Source organism: Patella vulgata, chromosome 5 (assembly GCF_932274485.2).
Source record: "Patella vulgata chromosome 5, xgPatVulg1.2, whole genome shotgun sequence".
Taxonomy (NCBI): Eukaryota; Metazoa; Mollusca; class Gastropoda; family Patellidae; genus Patella; species Patella vulgata.
The window spans coordinates 61,626,692-61,647,800 of NC_065883.2; the positions used below are offsets into that span (position 1 = coordinate 61,626,692).

A 21,109-nucleotide genomic window follows, 5' to 3' on the forward strand; every position below is an offset into this window, starting at 1 on the left:
TTATCTTAATTACAGTCTCTCATATATGCAGTCTCATGCGAACGAGTTATTTCTCTATCCAATTGTTTCGCCATTCTCAAACTATTCAATTTTTCAATTAATCACACTGGTAAGTTAAATCTATATTAACAATGTATGAGCTCTGCGAAGTCATCAAAATAACACCTTATTACGTAATAACACTATTAGTACATGTAGTCCCATTACTGAATATGGCAGCAGATCAAATTTGATCATAATAAAGTAAGATGTATCATCTTATGGCCGTGTCACGTGTGAAATAAGAGTTATTCTTTGTGTTTGAAATTCGATAATAGTATGTAGTTATATTCATATTAAAACACGAACTGTATCGGTGGCGATATCATACAGGCATACGATAGCGTACAATCTTTCCCTAGCGCGCTCACATAACACAGGTCGAGTGGTGATTCGGTCGTTAGCCGAGAAGCGATGTAACGCGCGCGTTGATTGGTTGTTGGATACAGTACGAGTCAGATTACCATGTAAATGATTTATTTTGGACGAGAGTGAGTGAGTAGCCTCACAAATCACACGTATCGTGTAGGTCATGTAGTTAGAATTGTCTGTGCATGATACAAGTCGAAATATGAATTCTTACTTCGCAGCATCGTTTTTACCTCAGTATTCGGCCGACGGCCATTATACGACAACAAACGGTTACACCTCAAACAATTATGGACTATATTCATCTCGTTTCGCCGATCAACTAGGATATCACGGGGGAGGGTACGGCAGTGAACACAACCCTACGGGACATTACTACCCTCAGCAGAAGTCAACAGCACCTTATGGAGGACCTCAAGAGTCCAGTTATGACAGTAAACCGTTTAATACAGAGGACACTAGCCCGCGGAACTATACCGCGGGCTATCAGCACAGTGTGGATTGGACCCATGCTGGGTCGACACCCTCCCCTACCCGACATCAAGCAGAGAGTCCGTATGGCAGTCCCTTAGATATGAAGGGGGGAGTGAATTGTGTTGTATCCCACAAAGATTTAGAGGATAACTCCCCAAAAGCCTCGGAACCAGCCACACCGTTTTATCCATGGATGGGTATAGTAGGTAGGTCATACACTCCATTTTTATTAGTCTAACATGTATATCACTTAACGTTTATCACTTCATAAAGTTTTTATAACAACAGAATACTAAGTTATTACATGCTATTGTCGCTGCTTCATAAAACATGGCTTGTAAATCAAGCCTGATTGAAAGTCTAAAACGTAATGTTCACATAATTGTTATTGCCTATATAGTTTGACACTGAAATACGCATCACGGTAAGTTATGGCCTGTATGCTTTTAAGTCTGAGGCGAAAGAATGGAATAAAAATTATGTTTAGCTATATTTTATAACATAACAAGCCTATAGGGTTTATTGAATTAACTACACGCAAAGCCATAAACCGCTGATTTTAGTTGCAATAAAATGTAAATAAAAACAGGTACTGCATAGGGTTATAGCCATTACAGTGTGTATGCCTTTACAGTTATTTTTTTATTATTGTAATGCGATTTGAATGCTAGCGGTTAATGTTAGACATTAGACCTATTCAGATAAGTAAATAAAACTTACAGGGTCGATTCTTTTAAATATTTGATAGAGTTTTTCAGAATGTCTTTGATCAATTTTTATGACTTTAAAACATCATTTCAATGGAATGGCGGTTTTGAATATATATGGCACGGAAGTGGATATTAAACAGTAAATACAAATAAAGATATCGACTATTTTTTAAATATTTGATTTTGTTCTTGTTCATTTTACAAAGACAGCGTATTAAATATTAAAGTCTTCTTGTCTTATTTACTGCGTATTGCGCTTGGCTGATTGTATCGACGCAGTGCTTTCAACAAAGTGAATTACAAAGCTCGTATTCCGTGGGGTATGCGATATTCATCTGAGGTATAATTCAATAGAAACGACAGCCGGTATACCGTCTACAGCACACTACTATTTAACATGTATTTGTTGCCTATTATTTCTTCGACTCTTAATCGACAATACTTGAAACATTTTTATTAAACAACTTCTAACAACAGTCTAAAAAGGTCACGCTCATCCCCAAATAGCCCTTTTATAAATCACCCTATTATAATTACAGTCATATCGTTTAACAGGCCCGGTTTTAGTTCCATTTTTTTTTTCGAATTACTTGAATACAATTCTTTGACCAACACAATTAAAAATATTAAATATGAATTATTTGTTATTTATATCAATTAAATCTAAATATAAAAGGAAAATAGGTTCCAGGACCACACATATTATTATGTATTTGTTAACATAAAAGGAAAATAATTCATATTTAATTGTGGTGGGTTTTTTTTGTTGGTTTTTTTAAAAGGGGAGGATGCGTGTTTACTGCATGTTTAAAAATTTTAAAAATGTTATCAAGGATGTCTTAAATATACCCATAAGAATTTGTTAATATTTTTAAAGTATTATAAATCAATTAATGGAGGAATAATAACTGTCTTTCAATTTATTTTATATGTATTTTTCTTAAAGGTTTTCTTCATTTTGTCGATCAAAAGTTTTTTGTTTTGTTTGTGCAATATTATTATTGTTATTTTTAAAGATAATATTATACTAAAGTATTATCAAAATTATATTTTTTCAACAAGAATTGTAGTAACTAAGCAGTTACTTGTAATTTGCATATATTTGTTATATATTCATGTATATAAATTAAGGAATATATTATGTATTCTATTATTCTATAGAATTAAAATGATAAAAATCGTTTGTATGCACGGCTGGAATAATTAAATAATTCAGAATAATTATTATTTCTTTTTCAAGGCACATTTGAATATTTCTTTGCGGATTATTAACGGTTATAAATCAAATTCTAAAAATGAAATATATCTCATTTGTTATTTACACGTGGGCTATGAAAATAAATCACATGACAGCAAACATTCAGAGAATCTTAGAAATTATACTGGATATCTAAAAGATTAATTATTTAGCAGGACAATTTTTATTCTTAATTAATGACTCACATTGTGCCAGTAATTGACCGAAAATTAAATATTTAAAATTTAAAAATGGAAGTCATCTATAATGCCCACTTGACAAATTGCATTATTTATACCTTGGCAAGATATTTCATTTTTTACTCCTATATTGACGTGTATGAGCGGTTATTAGTCAGGAAAAGACAATCGGTTTAAATCGATCGGATGCTATAAGCGAAAAACTTATGCATGCTAATACGTTATTAGTTATAGGGATACGTAAATAAAATATTCATGTTCCTTCAAGAATACACGGTGAAAGAGCAACCTACTAAGCAATTTAACTCTTCACAGTCACTGTGTTCAGAGCTATGGAGAATTATTTTCTCGAGTTCTATCCAAATATTATTAATCGCCTGTTCCTTGCGTCTATGGTAATAAATGCAATTCAAAAAACAGTTTCAATATTTTACTTTCGATCCCGGCAAAACCATCCATGGTGGCTATTGTATTTTCGTTATCGTGTTGGTTACAAAACTGAGTTATTGGATTAAGTAGGGCTTGTACAACATGTATGCCAGATTAAGAATTTTAAAAATGACTTAACAAGGTTACTCAGACATACTACGGTCTTGAGCATAATTTGGTCGCTACACATAAAACAATAAAATTTTGAGTGTAATTTTAATAATACATTGATAACATAGAAAAAATAAACAAAATGCATTTTTTAATAATGTTTTGTTATTGTTCAGAAAATCTTATCAGTCGAAACACATTTGATAAGCTACAAAACCAAATGATACCTTGAAAATGTATAGAAATTAGAAACTTGCGAACCATAGCAGAAATACATGTATTATGCATAGACATTTTGACACAAAATTCTTTGTTCGAGATATCGTGACAAGCGGATTATTCGTATATTCCATTGTGTTGTGTAATCCCGAGTTGAAAGACGAATTCCGGTTTTGAATCAGTTATCATCCTTAGACATATTTCTCGTTTATATCACTTACTTGTCGAGTATCGTTTTACGAAAAAACTATGAAAACACAATTAACTTAACTATAGGTAGGAATAACAAATATCCATAAACGATTATCCTTGGATATGAATCTTCGTATAGCTGTTTATTGACGACATATCCAAGATATACCTTACTCCATGTCCAAAGTTAAATCTTGCTCTAAGCTTGTATTCAGCCTCGTGTTTCCTCTTATTCCATTGTCGACAAATAAACCACCATTTAAATTCTATGTTTGGCCAATACCCAATAAGAAAGGGCAGTAAAATACGCGTTACTATGGAAATGGGGAGCTGGTAAAAAGGCAGTAAAAGTTCGACTCGGAATTTAAAGAGCACCACACTCATATTCCAGTCACAAAACTGAATTTATTGTCCTCATAAAATGTCCAGCAAGCAGTAATCGGAGAAGCCGGTTAACGAAAAGGGTTAATTCGGGGTTAGCTGGCTTATCGTTTATCGTCTCCAATTGAATTCCTTTCGCTAATTGAAACACCCGCTTGCTTTGGTTCACATCGTCAGAAAGATAGACTGATGGAAGAAGGACATAAATAAGATGAATAAAAAGACGATACGTAATGGTAGTAAATATCGTGATCTCCGTGTTTCGCTTGAGATAAATGCAATTTATGAAGTGATACGGTTTCAACGCCATAATGTCCCTTCCTTTGTTCAGAATATTTACAATTTGCAACACTACACTGGTTTTATTTTGAGCTCCTAGATAATATGAAGTAAAATTAAGCCATCTGAAATTAGAGTGATCGAATATATACCAAATAAAGTTATTAATAAAGAACTAAATAATTATAAAAAATAATATAAATAGGCCTATGGCCTTTTTGTCTTATCTTTCGTATAATTGGTCATATGAAGTCAAGGGAGGTAACCCGAGCTATTCCACAGATTATTAGCAAATTAATATCATTAAAATGAACGTATAACAGATGAATTATTTCATGTTAGTGTTATCACGTGAGCGTAACCTAAGCTACTTACCATATTTCCTATATGGATTTGACATATGCATGATGATACAAAAAATATAGGCCAATATTGCGTATATATTTAGCTATTTATCATATTCTGCAAAATTAAACACAACAGATGAACAAAAAATACGACTGCAGATATTGGTTTGTAAAATTGAAAATGGCGCTTACATACTGGCGTAGGTCGAGATAACACAAGCTCGATTATGATTTCGACACCTTCTGCTGGAAATACCAACCCTTAAACATTGCTTGTATTAACACTTGCTAAAGAAAATCTTGAATACTTTTAGTAGTGGCATCTTTATTGCCAAGAAGTTATTCAACATATTGTGAGCTAGATTCGATCGACAATGGGTGTTAACACTTGGTATTGCTATTAAACAACCATGTTATTTATGTCTCAAATTCAGATTCCTGGTTTAAAAACTTGGGTTCGTCTTGTAAGTAATATGTGATTTGTCTGTATGCATTAATTAATACAATATTTTTTCAATATTATCTTGCTATATAAACACAGCAATATGTCAGATATAAATACACAAGTATAACAAAAGCGTGTTAGCTACGTGTAACCTTCAAATAAGAATTGACATCAGATGTTCCATAAAGATAACTCGTGACATAAAAAAGGAAATGTATCAGGATAAGAATAAGTAACAAAGTAGTGGCAATAGCCCAATACCCGAAATAAATTTAAAATGATCGCATATAATTCCATGCTCTATTTTGACGTTATGTAATTTTTTCAAATTTGTAGGCCTGTGTAAGTAATATGACTGTTAAATATAACATAGAAGTCTTAACATTGAAGCATCACAGATTCCACTAATGTTATAATATACATTTAAGGATATATACATAGGCTATACTAATAATTATATCTTGCGATGTCGATAAATTCTAATTCATAATATACGATACTCAGTATGCGTCAATTCTGGAATGCAGTCAACGCAACTTAAAGCATTGTTGCCAGCAAACATCCATGTTTTTGTGAAATTTGTATGAAATAAGAACAGGTATGTTTCTTTCTTCTTTAATACACTTTTCTGGTAACAAGCTTCAGTACGGTAATGCAGAAGATTTTCGACTGCTGTTAGTATCGATCTAGGGGGTTAACATCCGCTACCACTTAAGATGGTATCGCAGAATATTTTCGGTGCAGGTGCACATGTAAAAGTTAACTGCAAGTTATTACTGCATGCATGGGTACCATTGAGTTAATCGAATGGCCAGAAACAGCACACGCTTTTAGTAAAAGAAATATGTATAAATTGAACATTCACAATTTAGTGCAAGATGTATATATTCACAGTGTGTACATTCCTTACATATTCTTCTTTGTTTTTGGGAAATTATCATTGTGCTTGAGGTTGGCTAAACTCAATTCACAAACATACACATAACGTATCTTTTATGTGACGCGTGTACTCGAAGGGATTAATAAATGGTTTGGGGGCAAAACATGTGTTCATTTTCTTGTCCAGTTATTTATGGGGGAAGGCTAGTTTTATCTCGTGAGAGCTATACTTGATGCTGTCAGTGTACGTGTATGTATTCCATTATATATCTAAACTGATAGATAATTTAACCTAGGTTAAGTAGTTTTAACAAGCTTAGGTTGAAATTTAGATTCAAAATTAAAAACACCAAGGATAAGCTAACACATTTTGAACACATTTAGAACTTCGTTGGAAAACTCTACCCATTAAAATTCTTGCATACTTTATTCGCTAAGCAATATCTTATAGTTATGATGTTTGTAAATTGCCAGTTTCGTTAAATTAAGATATAACAAATACAAAGTCGATATCCTTAAGAAAAAAAAATCATATTTGTATGAATTGTTATATGTAGTTTCGAGTAATTGTTACGCACAAACGTCAACGTGTTGATGAAATATTACCGTTTTGAGTGATTCTTTAGTACAAAAGTCAACTTTTTCTAATATTTGTTATCACTGAACAGATTTTGTAGTTATAACCTGTCTCATAATACATGTTTTAATTCACATTTTGTCAAAAGTAAACAAATTTAACCGGTAGTTTCGATCAAGGTGTCAAAATGATGATATTAAAAGTTAATATTTCATAACTGTCAAACTCTAAGTGTTACTTTATGTATCAAATACATTTAATTCAATTTAATATTCCATAATGATACACGTCATTATGTTTTCAACGACGGTGAACAATGACAGCGGTATTAAAAGTTAATACAATTCCACATTATTATATATAATCGGCTATATCTACGATATTAATATGGTCACCACCTTTTATAAAAAAGCTTATCATACACGACTGAGTTTTTTCTCGCTGACATAAATATCGGATTAAGACAACACTTTTAACCGATACCAGTTTTATCTGGACAAACCATTTCCGAAATGTAAATAATTAATCTGCTAGAAATAGTGAGGCCATAAATTACTAATCCACCCCGTCAGGAACGTTGCAGGATTTTGATAACAAATGCGTAGCATTTTCTTTTGGCACGAATAAACAGCAGCTCAAAGTATGGTTGGTGGGGGCGAGTGACACTTTTCGTGTAATTCATGATTCTGTGACTTCTATGAATATCTAGATTTATCAGACTTCTTAGTCATTTGATAATTTCTACATTGTTTATTGTTTTTGTTGAAATGGCATGGAGCTAAACCAGAATTAAGAACTTCACTGATGGTTATGATACAACAAAGCCCAACAGGCTCTGCTTCCTTTCCATATAAGGACATGCTGATTATGAGACTTAACAAGTTCCTTTAACCTCCTGAAATAATAATGTCTTCTGTCGCTTGAAAAAGAATGGTGTTTAAGTGGAATGAACATTTGAGCTTTTTTTTCTGCTCGGTCAGAAAGTGTTTGCAAATGGCCGCCGTGCAATGACGAGCAGACGAACTAAGATTCAGCTGGCTGCTGTAACATCTATTACTTTCCTTCCTCCGATGGGAAACATTAACATTAATGAAAAGAACATTTAGTGTGATTGTCTCAGTGTGAGAAACTTTCTTCTTCTCGATGTCACACTGTTATCTAATTAAACTAAAAGCACACGTATGGTTGACCGTTCAGGATGTTGGCTATGATTAAAGGCTATTCCACACAAAAACATCATTTTTAAAACGTGGGAGGAACCAAGGGGGTTCAGTGAATTCACAAAAATACATTACAAACCTTTTTTTTAGACGTTTAATTTCTAATGCAACTCTGTGATTAATTCAAATTCCAAAACAGCAATATGGCATCCATAACCTTTATCAGTTGCAAGCATGCATTAACAGATCAGTTGTATAATAGATTTTACTTTCCTATGTGCAGTGCTTGTTAGAAATTCGCCAATTTTCGTACTGCATTTCTCACGGCCATTTGACGACGGAGTAAGACCAGGCCAATCAAAAGACCTTGATTTTTAAATCCGTATAAATGTATTTTTGTCTCTCATGGTGCACACGTGTCAAACATAAACATGTATCAGTAATGTGATCTCATTACGTGCAAATTTTTAATCAGTCCCCCCTTTTTAGCACTTCCGGTTGAACTAAAATGCACATTTGAATGTACATGTGATGGTATCCATACAGCAGGGTTGCATTAATGTTATATGGGTTTCTTAGACAATAACCTGCTAATTTCTCAATGACATTAATGTATTGTTTGTCTTTAGCAATAAACTTAATTAGTTGTACCTTCGATCGATTTACAGATGACAGTTTCAACCTTGAACACTGTATTTAAACACAAATTTGATCAGCTGTTGAATAATGATGCATTGATCATTAAGTGTACAATGCTCATGTAAGCAGTTCGATTGCAATCCAATATATTATACACTATAAATAGTATAAATATGAAAATAATCACTATATCTATTTAAACCCTGAATGATTCAGTCTAGAAAAACTCTCCTTGAAAGGATTGTGGGATCAAAGTCGACTTGTCATATTGTTTCTTGAGGGCATGTCTATTAAACGCTATCATTGTTGGCGGTAGACCTAAATTCGACAATGTCGCACGAGAGGCAAAATACAAGATTATGGCCTAAATGACGAATCACTACATTGTTTGTAATGTATCAATTTAGCTTAATCATCATTTGTAAGTTTGTCATCATCAAACCTATAAAAGAAGTTAATTGGTCAAGTCTATTAGCTGTAAGCCAATCCAATCGCGTAATTGGTTTCGGGTGGGGGCAAATCACAAACGTTGCACTTGCCATTTAAAGTGTAATTGTCATTCTTATGTAATTAATTTTAAATAATATCATGTTCAAAATAAACTTAAGACTCGCCTAGTTGTCTAAAATCCAAGCACTGACCTACTTAGAATAAGATATTTTGCGCCAGCATTGGTTGAATAACAAAAATTTGTACTAATCATAACTGAAACGTTTATATCTCAGTGATGGCTTTTCTGGTTGTCTCAAAATCGGCACACATTATAATGTAAACCTTTACAGACAAATACCGTCAAATTATAAATACTGAAAGTGTCATTTACTCTTTGGTAGGTAAGCCTAACTTAGATAAGAAATTTGAAAACAATTCGTATAACGGAATTCGTCGAAACATCGAAAACCTGTTCGTGTTGATTGTTTAATCTGTTCATGAATTCAAAACAATTTACTAAATTCCAAATATTCCCATCATATTTTAACGGTTTTCCTTTGAATAATTTTATGGGGCCATTTATAAACGAAGATTAATTATATGACAAGAAACAAAGTAAAACTTCACACCTTTATTCAACACTTCTGTTCAACCCAGAAAGACTTGATTCATAATGGACATTACAGTAAGCCCTAGCTTTGCCCCTCCACAAGAAATGATAAAATATCTGGCTGTGAATACTCTGGGTGTAGTTTATTTGTTTTTAATTCGAGTTATTACTTAGGATTAAGGATGATAAACGTGGAATTTTGTTTTTGTTGTATCCCAATTATTATATTACAAGCTGAGAAACCACAAATACGTAAGGAATTGTCAATTGAAACAAGATTGACAGCATTTCATTTTTCCTGTTGTTATTTTAGTTTTTATGACTTATAAATGTGTATATATATTTCTCTTTAAAGCTTGAATGATGCAGTCTTTTAAAAAATCTCTCTTTAACGAAATACATATACAAATTATTATTATAGCGACGTTTCGCTTTGACGGTATAGGTGATATCCTGTTTAAAGAGCCCCCCCCCCCCCACATTCCCTCAACAAGTTATTGTTTTTACGATTATTTAGTATTCAAAAAAGGCATTAGAAATTGGGGGCCAGGGTTCGTTGATTTAACGCTATGCATCGAGCTTCTACAAATTCGATCGTGTGTAAATTATGGGACATATCCTCTAACCCATAGATTTCATTCCTTTTAGTTGTTATCAGGGCGTTCAAGTAAGGATTTTTTTGTAATTAGGAGAGTCTAAGGTTAATTTGAGAATGATATTATTCAAAATTCATTACATTCGTTGTATTGGATCAGAGTGACAATGCCTGTTTAAGTGATATATAGCTGTGTAATTTTAAGTTTGAGAAAATATAACTAATGAAAGGGTTTGATTTTCTGTGATATTTCTTGTAAACGCCAAATAATATATTACATACAATTTAATTTCTATTTGATATATATATAGCGATGTACATTTTTATTTTATTTTAGCCCAAACCCGACACTGACCTTAATGTGTGAAATGTTTTCAGCTAAACAATATAAGATGGTATTTTAATAAAAGTTCACACCACAACGACAAGCAATGTTTTAACAGACCAACAATCATTTTACCAATAAAAATATATAATCGCTGAATCGTATATGACACTTACACATATTACAAAGATATTATCGAATACCGGTATATTTTTTAGCCATGGACCGACTGAAACATATCTCTTGATCAATTCAAAAGCTAGTCATTATCACGTACCCTCTATATTTAGCGTGCAACAATAGTGATATAGTGGTGGAGAGACATTACATCACTGAAGCCATATATATTACTAGAGACATAATCATACACGGGATCTTCTTTTTTGCTCGAATACAGAATTTCGCTTTACCATTGTAAAACGGCTTAACATCAGGGTATGATAAAGTAATCGTATGATAATTGTTAAACATTTTGTGTTATGGGTACGACGTTGTTATGTTTAGACTTTTACTTGAACACAGAAATTTGCATTACAACTGCAAGACGGCTTAACACTTGTTTGATATTCCGCAGATTGTCAAACATTTTGTTTAATATAGGTATGATCTTGGTAGGCTTTTCGTACATCGCACACTATTATAGTCCCAGCTTAGTCCCCCGTCGTTACAGTCAACACCGTTGTATAGACTCTGCCATCCCGTGTACAAACAAGTCTGTCATTAAGTTAACGGGGCCGTCAAGCGTTATGAAGAGACAAACCCATGTTGTGTTCGCATCACAACACGGAGACGTAAAGCGCAGTCAACTTTGTGCTGTTTTATACAAAAATTTCCCTTCAAAGAGATGATCTACCTAGCGAGTTAAACGGTTAACAAAAAGGGGTCCCCTCCCACCTTAGTCTACGGCATTCAGCTTCGGTTAAGGTTAGGAAATTTTACAACGGTTTGCGTATTAAATAAAACCTCGCTATAACATGACTATGATTTATTCATGATGGCTACGCTTTGATCTTTACAGACAAATTGAATGTATTGTAGGCAACGAGTTTTTAATAACATTGATATCTCTTAGTATACACAAGGGGGATAAATATGTGTGGATTATGTAGCGAGGGTGATTTATGGTATCTAATCGTCTTATTCTTCTGTGCGATACAACTGATGGAATTTTATGTGATATGTTATGACAAAACTAACCCTTAATGCGAGCGGATAAGAGTCCAATTCCGTTTATTTATATGCTCTGTATACGAGTCGAACTTCATCATTGTTCAGAAATTCAGGTGATATATGTACGATGTTTAATGGCAAATTAACTCATCTGGTATTATCGTGTCCTATGACCCATAAATGATATTATTTTATTGTCTTTTAATTAATAAAGTAGAGAAAATGGATACCTATATAAAAAAATTCATTATGTTTTGTAATGATAGTTTCTAATATCGAGGAGTGATGTGCTGGAGGTGGGGGGGGGGGGGGTCCGAAGTGTATGACGCGTGCACTTTAGATCACAAGGTCCGTTATTGTGAGTCAAGTGGCGTGGGTTTGTATTCGGGTTACCTGGTTTCCACCCATTGCTAAAGTCCCCTAAGTAAAATAGTAGATGTGTGTTAGTCATGGATTGTGTTGGGTTGACGTTAACCCCATCTCTCCCCCCCCCCCCCCCGTTCCTGCATTAACACCAAAAAGGGGGGAAACATGGGTGAGATAAGCCATTGCCGCTGAATTCATGATCTGTAATGACTTCATGATTTCATTTAGGATTACAAATGGGATGGTGTAAAATGTCAAATCAAACATTAAAAAATCCTAACTAATTTCTCAGTTATTGGTAATTAATGCTAATATTGTGAACGCAAACCATTAATTATTTAGGTTTTTATTGGAACTATTGTGAGTGATATTGCAACAGTTATGACAGCATGTTATTGTATTAAATCAAAACTATTTAACGCTTGAATTCTTTAATAAAGTTGTCTTTTTTATTGGATTGTATTAATATTAGCATAAAGTGACGACTTCCCCTAGAAGCACTGAATTATATTCTTTTGTATTTAAAAATATTCTCGTAAAATCTGAATAGTTGACTTAAAATTGGTCAAGAATTAATACGATATAATACAAATGTTTTCAGTACTATCAGGCCAGTTTGAATTTTAAAGGCAACAGTTCTTCAAGTTGAAGGAATGACAATATCATTATAATATAAGCTATGAAACTTACATGAATACATTCAAAGTACATGAATATATAAGTATATTAATTAATATTAATTCAATTGTCCGTAAAAAAAAAAAAAAAAAAATAATTATATATTATTCCTCAACCGAATGTTATGCTTTCACGTTTTGGAACAGCTATTATGTAAAAACGTGATAATGATATTGCAATAGATTCCCTGTTTACAGATCTACGTTTACGATCTCTCAGTAGTTAATAATCTAGTATTTAGAATTGTATGACAGACAATGTAAGTAAGCCATGTGATATATTAGATGGGGTGCCCAGTGTTATAGAAGGCTGAGGAGGGATAGGTGGTCGAATGGCCGAATGTTCTAACGATTTGGCATTAGATCATGTTCTTTCATTGACTTAAGTGGAGTAGAGTCGCCTGCCTGACCTCGTGGGTTTTCAGTGTTCCCCGCTTTCCTCCCACAGCTAAATACCCCCACCATTTCCCACTCTCTTTATAGATTAGAAGACTTCTACTGTTCACAACACAGGATATTCGTGGGTTTTTTTTTACCATTTAGCATAAGACTCTGCACTATACAAATATTTTCTAAAACAAATGTATAAAAAAAAATTAAGTTCTACCAAATATATATATATATATTTAAAATACTTTAACATACAAATAAAAAAGTAGATATAAAAATAACCACACATTTACACACGCTGAGCTGCCTCAAGGTTTAGACAGAAGAAATATATCTTTGTTCCCCGTAACCTTGATATTTCACATTCAGATGCAAAATGCTTACATAGCACGTGTCAAAATATGTATGTTAGTAAGTGCGATGTTCTGGTTCAGTGACAACGACCTTTTAGAATATTCTTGTACTGGTACCAAGAAATTAATGGTCATGCTTATAACGCAGTTGTTTTTCATTCATCTTAAGACCCAATGTTACAGTTAATGAAAATACAACTCCTACTTGATTAGCTTCTTTGATCTCTCGAAAACTATTTCTACCGTTCCGACTCATTTAATTTCTAGGCAAATTCTATCCCTTTCTCTAAATGTTCAGACAGGATTATGACATTTTGACAAATCGTTTTATCACCCTTGGCTTTCGTTTTGTCTGTGTTAAGAAAAAAACCCACCAATTTAACAACTGTTTTTATTTGCAATATGTATTTGATATATGGCTAGGGGCATCATGTAGATGCATGTTACGTCCATCAGAAATGTTTGATCTACTTTGTAGTCTGTCACCAAAACAAACGAGTTTAACATAATATGTCAAGGTGTGAGAAAAGCTTTGTTCTTCGTTTAAAATGGCTTTACATTGGTATGTTAATGCCTAATATGGATCTAAACTTGTTGGGTTCGAGTATTGAACCCTTCGGCATGGTTGTCTGTAACAAGACGGCCATGGGAAGTCTTATGCTCGCAGAGTTATTTAATAATTGTAGTCCAGGTACAATGTAGCTGTTGAACGCCTGGGTATATTAGTCTACCGATCTTGAAGGCAAAATAACCAGACCGAATGCTGTAGAATAGACATTAACAATAATGGCGACCCCTAGATCACAAGTACGAAATCATCCAGGCCAAAAGATAACACAGGCCTTTTTAGATTAACCAATCAGAACGCTCTTACCATACCCCTTTCGAATAGACATCAACAATCATGACGACCCCTGCTGATCATAGGTAAAGAAGAATGAATCTGGTCACAAATCGATTGAATTATGTTAGTGCAATTATTGACTTATTAAACTAACCAATCAGAATGCTCTTACCATACAGCTTTCGAATAGATATATACAGTCATATTGAATCAGGTCGCAAATCGATCGAATTATATTAGTGCGCATATTGACTAACTCTGATTTTGCGAGGACGAGGAAATCTTTACTAAGTACCAGAGCTGATGCGGTTCCGATTTTCTCTGACAGTTACTACAAGTGTAAAAAACTTAAAAATAGCTTATTCACAATGAAAGCTTTTTTTTATTTCAGCCTGACAGATTTTCATGAAAATAAGACATTTTCCGACTGATCAGTTATTCTTGTTGTGTGTCAGTCGCAGGATTTACCCGACGTAAGAGCGACATAGCTATATTATGTTATATAAAATTCACTTGGCTTGTTTGTGTTTTATTTGGCGTCAAAATAAGGACAGTAATATTAAACTGTTAATTTCTTATGTAATAACCTACCCAAGATTATAAATAATGAAATAGGGTTTAACGTCCTACTGTTTTGCTCCTAAACTGGGCTAATGATAACGGGCATACGCCATATAGTGTGCTATGAGGGAAATTTTGCCCGGGCAGCGGCGCTACGGCCTACTCTTATATCGAATTACAACTGCCAAGGGATCTTTTACGTGCACGCCAATTTGTACACGGGATCTCGGTTTTTCGTCCGAACGACTAGACAGCTGTCCTTGTCAGGCCCTCCGTCCTGCATCACTGACAAGGGGAAACCACGCCGGAAAATCTGGACGAACTTTCTCGGCCAATGCAGGGATCGAACATCCGACCTCCAGGCTAGCGAGCCAGCGTCTTACCCACTTAGCCACGTGATCCCCCCCCCCCCCAAGGTTATAAAACATCCTTGGAAGGACCAAAGTCTTCCCTCCGACTTTAATGATTTAATGCCAGAATTAGACGAGTGGTCAAATAGTATGTGAATACATTTAACAAAAGCCACGATAGGAAATGAAATCAAACGAAATCAAATGGAGTTTTAAGATGCTACATCCTACTTCTGGACCAACCGGGATGATTCAGACGGTCATATGCCATGTGCTATGAGGGGTATTTTCCCACATAGCGGCGTTTCGGCCTACTACCGAATTCTAACGGTGAAATCGGATTTTAATGTCCTACTCTTCTGTACCAACCGGGGTGGTTCGGATGGTCATATGCTATGTGCTATGAGGGTTATTTTGCCCACATAGCGTCGTTTCGGCCTACTACCCGCGAAATTCTAACTGTGAAATGGGGTTTTAAGGTCCTACTCTTCTGGAGCAACCAGGCTGATTCCAACGGTCATGTGTCATGTGCTATGAGGCTTATTTTGCCAAGACAGTAAAAACAGAAACGGTTGAATGTAAATCAGTTTATATACATTCACATGTTTATATACATTATTATATGCGTTTCGACCCATTCTAGGTCCAAAATATTAGCGATTTAGCTCCTTTAAAGGTTCACACCACTATTTACAATACATCGTTAAATCAACGTGTCAACTAAATTACTAACTACAGTTTCAATGACCTTTTATGATAATATTCAAGTTCTATTGATCATTGTTTGCGAACATGCATGGCGGTGATTTTATGGTCTCCCACAATAAACATCGAAACATGCATCGACCCTGGGCCTTTATATTTGTTCGATTCATTGGGTAACTTCGTTTGAAATGAACATGTGTCACATCTTACCAGCATAGTTGTGTCATTTGATAGATTTTTTTTTTACTAAACGGAACACGTGTTGAACAATAAGCTACACTTCATTAAATTTTCACTAATAAATGTGTCACGCTGTTTCCATCTTTCCAATGTTAAACTGTGTCACTTTAATGAATTCATCAAAAATACTTAGAATTATAATCAATTGATAAATCATTTACTGAAAACAGCAACTGATGTATGTAAAAGTATTATAAACCCCGTGAAATTATTTACACAAAGCATAATCGATAATTCTAGTAAATGTATTATGACAATTCGTTCACCATAATATCTTTTATTCAGTCGATTAAATGACGTGAACTTTGACTCATGGTAAAATAATTAATTTTCATATATAATTCTAGTAAATGTATTATTACTATTCGTTCACCATAAAAAAAAACCTTTATTCTGTCGATAAAATGACGTGAACTTTGACTCATGGTAAAATAATTAATTTGCATATATAATTCTAGTAAATGTATTGTTACTATTCGTTCACCATAAAAACTTTATTCTGTCGATAAAATGGCGTGAATTTTGACTCATGATAAAGTAATAAATTTGCATTTTAATATATTTAAAGTGTAGTCATTACCCGACAGTGACATAGTGACATAGACCTAGTAGATGAGATATTTACATATTCAATAGATGTAACCCTGTGCCATCTACACCATATAACTGTCACGTATGGTTATATTCCAATTTAAGGACATTCTCTATTTTCAGCCTCCTCAAGTGATCTTCAAATAGATCCTTATATACTCTCTGATTTTAAAGACAACATATTATAGACAAAGTGTTTTCTTGGGTATTTTCTTGCGAGTAGTGACATAGTTAGTGAATTAACGCCGATAAAGGTGACCAAAACTCGTAGCTAACCTATCTGGTTTTTAAAAGCAGAGAGGCAATACTATGTGCGAGTTCGCTCCCTTGATTTCAGCCTTTGAACCCTATTACGTATGTGTCAAAGGGTGGGTTACTATATCTTAGTATCATTATCAACGTTTTCGTTTCGCGTTGTTACCACATTCTTATATTCGATTTTACCTTTCTATAATTTCAGGGCCAAATTCTGCTCAAAGACGAAGAGGAAGACAAACATACAGTAGATATCAAACGTTGGAATTAGAGAAAGAATTTCAGTTTAATCACTATTTAACACGGAAACGACGAATTGAAATAGCACATACGTTATGTTTGACAGAGCGACAAATAAAAATATGGTTTCAAAACCGAAGAATGAAGATGAAAAAAGAGAGACAAGCAATAAAAGATATAAACGGAGACACAAAAATAAACGATAGCGCCTCAGACATTGCCGACGACGTCAATGAAAATTCAAGTTGAAACCAAGTGATATAAACCTTTTTTAAAAAAATATATATATGAAATAAACAAAAAAACTGGTGTTTTTAATTTTAAAAACCAAACGGGTCAGGCTTCAAAATGGTGCAAAGTCTTCTCTTTATATTGTAAAAGTGCATGAAAAACAATAATCTGAAATTCTTGGTAACAAAAGTGGCCAAAATTTTACTCGAAAAGTTTAATACGGGTAACCCTTGTATAAACGAGAAGTGGAGATGTTGAAATCAAATCAACCATCATAATAAAATGTGGTATATATAGTCAAATATATAGTATCCCATGACCTTTATACCTTGCACGCGAGAATGAACCGTAAACTTTTTATGTGGTGTGGTTTCTGGTTTATTTTGTAAATGTGATGTTTGTGCTAAATGAAAACGAGAACTATCGCGATGTTATGTTATCCTGGGATCGATGACAGAAATTGCTTTTTTTTTGTCATTTCTTTGTTCTTTCTGGGACAAAATGGTGTCCAGTGTGACCTAGAAAACAGAGTATTTATATGTATATGTTTATGAATATGTTGCCTTTCTGTTTCTTTCCGTTGGTAAATTTGTTTATGTAGCCCATTGAGTCAAGATTTTCTTTGTGTTGTTCCTGGCTTGGTCTCCAACCCTCAATTCTTTTTTTGAAAAAAGAAAGTTTTGCTCCCTGATAAAGACATCTGGAACCCGGAAAAATATTGGAATCAAATTTGAATATGTGTGATGCCCTTGAAAAAACAACTGGAATTGCTTAATCAAAGTACTCCTAACGACTATTGTAGGCTTCACTCCGTATGAGAAACATCCGAACAATGTTAATTGAGAGATTTTATTTATTATTGAATGTTTGCTACAAAGCGATCGCTAAACCATTCTTTTTTGTTATTTTGTCATTCATGTATAATGTTTTATTTTTATTTTATTCCTTGAAATAAATCTAAGTTCCATGTTATTAACTCGGTTGTTTGTTAATCTTGTGACGCCCAAACCAGCAATTTATAAGGGGAGAGAGAGAGAGAAATGGTTTTTAACGTCCACTCGACATAAACTAGGTCATTTCGGGACTAACATATGACTTAATTTTATTTCAATAATTCGCTTGCGCATAGGGGTCTTTAGCAATGGGAGGAAACCGGAGGACCCGGAGAAAACCCACGAGGTTGGACAGTCGACACTACTCCTTGTCACGTACAACCGGGGATTCGAAACCACGCCAGTCGACTCAATGACAATTTATAAGGAGCAAGAGATCGGAGGAAACCAATTGCCGGTTGTAAACAGCTTTTTCTCTTGATAAAGACGAGGGTATCCTCATCGGAACGTCGCTTAGTATTAAACTCAGTAATTGCGTATCCATAAAATTGTACCTTGTGTTAATATGTTCAATTACTAAATGCCAATCAAAGAAGCTTTATACTTATCATTTAGATATACTTACTGACTGAATAAAGCACTTAACTACAATAAATACTTATGAAAGAACAATTACCAATTTATTTGAGCTACTTTTGTTATTGTACTTGATTGAAAACATTGAGTGATCTTTCGACAAAACGTCGCCTAAATAAATGAATTCTTATTCCTTAAGTCTGCGTTGAGAACTTCTGCTGTAGATGAACCACAACATTCGACCCGGATTTTCCCAAATCTCTCTTTCATTATATACCGCTTTGACGCTTAATCCTTAACGATTCCACAAAATACAACCCACACTATACGAATTCTACGCCTAGGTATAATAACATAGGCGGCCGGGGATTTAACATACGTCATAAAAAATAGGGCATAATTCTATGGAGTACAATTACTGTTGATTTCATAGAACTGTGTCATATCCAGTCCAATCACTAAATGCCGTTGAAGTGCATCATGGAGAGGCAAATGATTAAAATTTTATGTCAATTACGGAATCTGCGTCGACATTCTCAAGCGCATTCGATCCATGAAATTTAGCAGTCTAGACCCAAGAACCCCCCCCCCCCGGCACACACCCCATTTTCGGAATGGCAATCGACTTCAAAATACCAACCAAAAGCTAGAGGGAGAAGTCAGATATTTAGTCATGTATATCCCGCCTTCATTAGCCCAATCGGAGCAGAACAGTAGGACGTTAAACCCGTTTCATTTCATTTCTTTGACATTTCAGAATTAAATATTTAGATCAAAATGAGAACGAACTTAGATTTGAATCTTTCCTCTTTTAGACACGACAAAAAGCAACTTGCACATAAATACAATCACACCACATAAAAGTCATGTAAACCGTCTTATATGCTCTATTTATCAAAGACTAGCAATATGTAAATTGATTTTGGAAGTCATGTCAATCTTCAGGGGCGTGTTTTTATAATCAATCTCTTTTTCAAATTTTTGCTATTACTGCAATTTTATAGCCTAATTGGAAAAAGCATGAGTGGTTATTTGGAGCATTTAACGTCAGTTTGGCATTGTGTCTATAATGTTCCCTTGTCATGTTGTGCCTGGTATATAAGAAAAGGTGCTTAGTTAGGATTTGTACGAAAGACTGGGGTTTGCAAGTGCACTTAAAAGACCCCTTGACAGCTGGAATTATAATGCTTTCCGGACAAATTTTCCCTCATACCACACTATGGCGTACGGCTGTCATCATTATCCGGGTTGATGAAGAAAAGTAAGACGTTAAACCCTATTCCAGCCATTCATTATGCAATGATGAATGATGGAGGGTGGCTGTAGTCCAAAGCCTAATGTATCCTCCCAAACAGTTCTGTTTCAAAGAATGTCGCAAGTAGCTAGTTCAGTGACTGTGGCATCTATAGTTCAACCCTGATCCGATGTAGGTGTTTTTCTTCGGTTTTTGTATGGTAGTTGTACCAGAATGAGCTCTAAATCTTTCTCTAAAAGAGAGTGCCAAAGTATGACGTATCTGATTTGACGTTATAAACAAAAATCAAATATATACACTAGAGACGAAAAAGATGGGTTCATCATACTCGGGTCGTCCTCTGTAGCAAGTGCAAAGAATTTCTCACCATGTTCGAATCATGGCATGTGTAGCGTGTCCCAAACACAGTGCCGAATCTACCCATAGACTTGGCAGGCTGAAGCCTAGAGCTTGAAGATCTAGGGGGCCTGCGGCCAAGGTGTATACATTTTTTAGACAGTAATAAGCCTTTGTTGCACGCACTGCAAACTTAAACATTAGACATCATCCTCGTGAAGGTGGGAGATTCAGGTGGGGGGGGGGTCTACCCATAGACTTGGCAGGCTGAAGCCTAGAGCCTTAAGATCTTGGGGGCATCTATAAAATGTGTAGACACAGTCGTAATCCTTAAACATCCCTCATCATCCCCGTGAAGGTGGGTGATTGCGGTGGGGAGGGGGGGTCATAATTAGAATAGGGGTCTATCTTCATCTATATTCTTCAATACCCACACAGCAGTAATATTGTCTGCGCATCTATCAAATAACAAAGCGTTAAAAACTAT

General features: G+C 34.5%; 1 protein-coding gene across 1 annotated transcript; it reads left to right on the forward strand.

Moving 5' to 3' along the window:
• Positions 1–503: 503 nt before the first annotated feature.
• LOC126821543 (homeobox protein Hox-B7-A) lies at positions 504–18,594 on the forward strand. Its single transcript, XM_050549989.1, has 2 exons — positions 504–1,088; positions 17,357–18,594. Exons 1-2 carry the CDS (start codon positions 611–613, stop codon positions 17,638–17,640), a joined length of 762 nt encoding a protein of 253 aa, XP_050405946.1. The 5' UTR covers positions 504–610; the 3' UTR covers positions 17,641–18,594.
• The last annotated feature ends 2,515 nt before the right edge of the window (positions 18,595–21,109 follow it).